The sequence below is a fragment of the Myotis davidii genome, unplaced genomic scaffold (genome assembly GCF_000327345.1).
Source record: "Myotis davidii unplaced genomic scaffold, ASM32734v1 scaffold178, whole genome shotgun sequence".
Lineage (NCBI taxonomy): Eukaryota > Metazoa > Chordata > Mammalia > Chiroptera > Vespertilionidae > Myotis > Myotis davidii.
Genome location: NW_006290668.1, coordinates 84,106 through 89,359, shown reverse-complemented (window position 1 = coordinate 89,359; position 5,254 = coordinate 84,106). Strand labels below are relative to the sequence as shown.

The window sequence follows — 5,254 nt, the reverse complement described above, 5'->3', positions numbered from 1 at the left end:
CCCCCCCCCCCCCCCCCCCGGCTTTCGCTCCTCACTGGGGCTTGTGTTGACCAAAATCCAAATTCTTCCCAACTGCCCAAAGGCCAGGTCCTGGGGCAGCGGCAGTCTCCCCAGTCCTGATCTGGGCGCAAAAGTGAGGGCAGGACAGGATCCTGGAGGCAGGGCCACTGGGTCCACTGAGAGGAGTCTGGCAGAGGGCTGAAAACTAGAAATGGGGGTAAGGGGTGAGGGACGGAGAGGCAAACAAAAAAGACCAATAAAACAAGAAGACAAACCCCCCCTGCCCCAGCGGCAACAGCAGCCGTGCATGTCCGTGGTGGTGGTGGTGGGGGTGGTGGCAGCAGCAGCGGCGGCGGCGGGCAGGCGGGCGGCACTGCTCACTCGCGGATGCTGGCCGAGTAGGAGAACTGGGGGAAGTGAGTCCGCTGGTCCAGGTCCAGAGAGCCCAGGCTGTCATCTGCAGGGGTCAGTGGAGGTGGATTGGGAAGACGGGCTTTCAGAGGGCCCAGCACCCGGCCAGACTCCCGAGGAGGGGGACAGAGGGGAATCAACCTCAGGAAGGACTACAGACAGAAACTCCACCAGACTTCCTCCCTGACAGACACCCTTTGGTCATAGCCCTGGCTCCAGGGTCTCGGAGCTGCTCACTCAGCCACCTCAGCATCCCACCAGCTCCCTGCTCTCCTCCTCCTCCCCTTCCACACCTCAATCTACCTCGAGGTCTGCCCATACCTCTTTTAGCAGCTCCTGCCCTGGCCACCACTCCCACCCACAACAAACCCTCCACATGCAGCCAAAGGTCTTTCTAAAGCCCTGATGCAACTCTGTTCCTCTTCCTAAAAAAGCCCTTCCATAGCCCCCGTACAATCTCCACTCCTCCCAGGGGCCAAGGCCCTCCTGCTCACCCACCCCCTCGCCTCACCCCTCCCCATCTACTCTGACCTCTGCAACACTCATTTCTAGACGTCCCACAGCCATTCCTTCTGCCAGGACTGAGTCTCAGCTGCCATGTCTCCCCCTCCAGGAAGCCCTCCTTGACCCGCAGCCAGGCGTTTCCTCTGGGCTTCCCCAGTCCCTGTGCTCCTACACACTGTCCTGACCACTCTGGGCTGGCACCCCACCTGGACTGAGCACTCCCCGAAGGCAAGGCCAAGGGCTGACTCCATCACTGCCTTGTCTCCAGCAGAGCCTAGCACTGGGCGGGTGAGAGTAAGAACTTCAACAGCTACAGAGTCAATGAATAATCCGGCTTCAAAGACCTGGGTGGTCTGGGAATACAACTACGGATCTGCCATCTCCTACCCAGGCCTCTGCCTGGACAACTGGAACGGGGGGGACCCAGAGGCTGTGGTGAGCCTCACTGGGCCCACAGACGACTAACAGCAAAAACCCTGAGAGCTTCCCCCAGGAGAACTGGGTCTGCAGCAGACGCCCTCCACCGCCCGGCCAGCCCACGGGGTGCGGGGCTCAGACACTCACAGCGGTCCGGGGGTGTGATTGTGATGGACTGGGCAGTGAACTCATCATCGAAGTACCTGGTGTCGACCTCGGATGTGACCTGAGGTTTGAAGGGTGGTGGGAGCTGCGGAGGAGAGGAGCCCAGGCTCAGGACCCCGAGGCCAGGCGGCTTCGGCCAAGGTCCCCCACAGGGGCCGCGCTCCTGCTGGCAGCAGTGGGCGGTGGCACTCACCTTCTTCTGTACCACATCCTGCCAGTTGATGCTGAGGAAGAACCTGTGCTCCATGACCTCCTTGGCATCGCTGGGCCCCCCGCCGAGCCTGGGCAGAGACGGCCATGAGCACCCGCCTCCCGGGGCCACCAGGTTCTGGGAGACGCTTTCGGTGCTGGCCTGGGCCTGTGACATGCAGGCCCTGAACAACCTTAAGAAGCCTGTCCCGGCCACAGACCTCCCCCTCACAGAGGAGGAAAGTGAGGCCAGGTGGAACTCGTGCCTAGGGCCAGAGCCAGGAGACTGCAACTTGGGCCAAGACCAGAATGTGAACTGAGAGGGCATTTGGCCACCTCGCATCCCGGCTTTGCCACGTGTGACTGGGCCACCCAAGGCCAGATCAGGGTTGCTCTGCTCCTCAGCATCCCCATGAAACAAGGTAGCGCGGGCAGAGAACTAGAGAGGGGCCTGACCCCAGGGAGTGCTCCGAGTGCCAGCTGTGGGGACTATCAGAGGCTGTGGGGACCACACAGCACACCCACCAGTGCGTGTGCCTGTGGACACTGCCCCTTTGGGCTGGGGGGGACGGTGGCAGCAGGTGGTGCTGGGCAGCGCAGGGCAGTCACCAGCCCTCACCTCTGCTTGGGGTCCTTCTTAAGCAGCCCAGCCAGCAGGGACTTGGCCTCGGGGCTGAGCGTGCGCGGGAAGCGGATCTCCTCCATGAGGATGAGCTCGAAGAGGCGCTCGTGGTCCTGGTTGTAGAAGGGCAGGCGGCCGCACATCATCTCGTACATGACCACGCCCAGCCCCCACCAGTCCACAGCCCGGCCGTAGTCGTTGTCCTCCAGGACCTGATGGGGAGGGGCAATGAGGGGCCAGGACCATACTCTGGGGCCTAGGAGCTGACTGGTCCAGTGGGGACAAGGCCCTGCCTGGGGCTGGGGAGGGCAATCTAAGGAACTGGAGCCCGGCCCTCAGAGCGTCTAGGTGGGGGAAGCATCCGGTCCCGGGGCCCCGCCTCCCTCGGCATCACAGCCCCAGACACCTCGGGTGCCAGATACTCGGGGGTCCCGCAGAAGGTCTTCATGGTGGCCCCATCACTGATGCCCTCTTTGCACAGGCCAAAGTCAGTGATCTTGATGTGGCCGTCTTTGTCCAGCATGAGGTTTTCCAGCTGTAGGAAAAGTCAGTGTATCAGGAACATGTCTTCCCAGGCTTCCTGCCACCTCCCCGAAACCCCAGGTGCCCAGCCCTGCCCTGGAGGGGGCTGTCACATCATGGGCTCCAGGCTGAGCTTTGGGGTACACCCCAGCACAGGGTTAAGCCCTCACCCTCTGAGGCTCACACCTCCCCAGTCCCTGGCCAACCCCCAGGGGAGCTGGAAAAAAAACAGGGCTGGGTCCTGCCCCACCCTGCCTCCCCTCCCCCACTTTGGATGTGAGGGACAGTATCGCTCTCCTTTTTCCTAAGCTTCACACAGTGGGCCATTCAGTGGGCCTTTGTGCAAACCCCCCAAGTCAAACAGATCACTTCCAGTCTCTTAGGCACCCCATGTGCCTCCTCCCTATTACTAACCATCCCCTGCTCCGGACAGAGAAGTAATTTTACTTCTTTGCTCTCTTTTGCAGTTTCTCCTGCCTATACATATGCCTGTCATCAACACAGATTTGTCCCGTCTGTCCTGGCTTTCCCAACATCAGTTTGTGAGACGCGTCCACGCTGCTGTGTGTGGCTGAAGTGTGGTCTCTTTAACTGCTGTGGAGCCCGTGTGCGAACACACCACCCAGACTTTATCCATTTTCCAACAGCGGACACCTGGGATTAGTATGACTAGTGCTGCTAGGAGTGTGTCCACATTTTGAGGTGCACACAGGTACCTGTTCCTGTGTGCATATGCCTAGGGCACAATGGCTGGCTCACAGGGTGTGCACATGTCCACTGCTGGTGGATTCTGCAAACTGCCTTCTAAAGTGCCTGTACCAATTTACACCGTCCACTGCTCAGCAGCCTGTGCTCACAAGGGGCTCAGAGGGACTTCATGCAGGGCTGCCTGCTGTGGAATCACTACTAGGGGCCACAGCGGAAGGGTTTGAGCCCCAGAGGGAGCTAGACACAGGCACATGGACAAGACAGACCCTCCCTGGGGGGAAGCTCAGCCTCCCTGGCTCCCTGGCGTGGGTCCTGCATGTGTGCCCGGGCCAGCCTGGGCCCTCCATAGGAGGCGACCACACACTCACCTTGATGTCGCGGTACACCACATCCCTCGAGTGCAGGTACTCCAGGGCCGAGACGATCTCTGCACCATAAAAGCGGGCCCGCTCCTCCGTGAAGACGCGCTCCCGGGACAGGTGGAAGAACAGCTGCCGGAGGAGGGAAGGGGGGCAGGACATCAGGCCCCTGGCCCAGAAGAGGGAAGAATGGAACCCTGCCTGGAGGGCCAGTGAAAACGTCACATCTACTCCATGAACCGGCAAGTGACAACCAAAAAGAACCAACTGAGAGAAGAGTTCACGTGAAGGATGACACCGCAGGGAAAGCAGGGGACAGTCCTGGGCCATCCTGCATGAAGGGGATAGTGAATGAGGGAGTGACAGCGAGGAAGCAGAGGACACGAGTCATGAGCAAGTGGCCGCAGCTGTGAGACCACAAGGGACAGATGAAGCCCAGGATCATGAGCCAGGGAGTCACCGTGTGAGAGGAGTAAGGTCAGGGAGTGGGGCCAGCAAGGGGCCGATGCTCTGCAACAGAACCGGGAAAGCAGAAGGCCTCGGACGCTTTCTCTGGAGGTCGTCCTCCAAGAACATCCTCTACACTGTCACCCCACCTCCCTCACAGCCCTGCCACAGCACGGGACTCGGTTTGTACCCTACCCACCAGCTGTGTGAATCTGGGCAAGCCGCTAACCTCTAGGTTTCCCCGCCTGAAAAATGAGGATGACGACGCCTTCCTCAGGGAGCGAGGACGGGACCGGCTGACCCCCGGGAAGTCTCCCTCCGCCCTCCATCGCCCTCCCCCCGCACTTGGGAACGAGACACCCAGAAACCCAGGCGGCAGCACGCTCACCTCCCCACCGTTGGCGTACTCCATCACGAAGCACAGGCGGTCGTGGGTCTGGAAGGCGTACTTCAGCGCCTGCGGGAGGGAGAGTGGCTGGGGCTCTGCCGATTCAGCCTAGACCCCCCCCCCTCGCCCCCTGCCATGGGAGTCGGCAGTCGGGGGGTTCAACCCTCAGCTCCGCCTTTTGGGCTGTGTGAGGGGCTCATGGCTCTGAGGGCGGGAGAGGTTACTGTGCTGAACGATCCGTCCTCTGCCTGCCACTGAGCTTCCAAGAGGCAAGGTCAGGAGGGGGACTATTTTGGGCAAGCAGAGCCATTTCACCTTGGAGCTGACCCTGAGCTTGGACAGGAGATCTGCGAACAGAGTGGTTCTCACACTGCTCTCAGGCGCTCTAAAGAGGGCTCTCTCTCTCTCTCACACACACACACACACACACACACACACCCCAGGTCTGCTGGCTGGGAGCTGGAGCTGACCCTGAGCTTGGACAGGAGATCTGCAAACAGAGTGGTTCTCACACTGCTCTCA

The 5,254-nt window shown here is 60.8% G+C and overlaps 1 protein-coding gene across 1 annotated transcript in view; it reads right to left on the bottom strand.

The window, feature by feature from the left end:
- Positions 1-14: 14 nt before the first annotated feature.
- AKT2 (v-akt murine thymoma viral oncogene homolog 2) overlaps positions 15-5,254 on the bottom strand; it is a 33,113-nt gene continuing 27,873 nt past the window's right edge. Inside the window, exons 7-13 of the mRNA XM_006763666.2 lie at positions 4,733-4,801; positions 3,907-4,029; positions 2,715-2,843; positions 2,306-2,520; positions 1,691-1,778; positions 1,480-1,582; positions 15-457 (exon numbers count right to left, since the gene is read on the bottom strand). Of these exons, the coding sequence (XP_006763729.1) occupies positions 378-457; positions 1,480-1,582; positions 1,691-1,778; positions 2,306-2,520; positions 2,715-2,843; positions 3,907-4,029; positions 4,733-4,801 (807 nt within the window). The 3' untranslated portion in view covers positions 15-377. The remainder of the gene's footprint in view (positions 458-1,479; positions 1,583-1,690; positions 1,779-2,305; positions 2,521-2,714; positions 2,844-3,906; positions 4,030-4,732; positions 4,802-5,254) is intronic.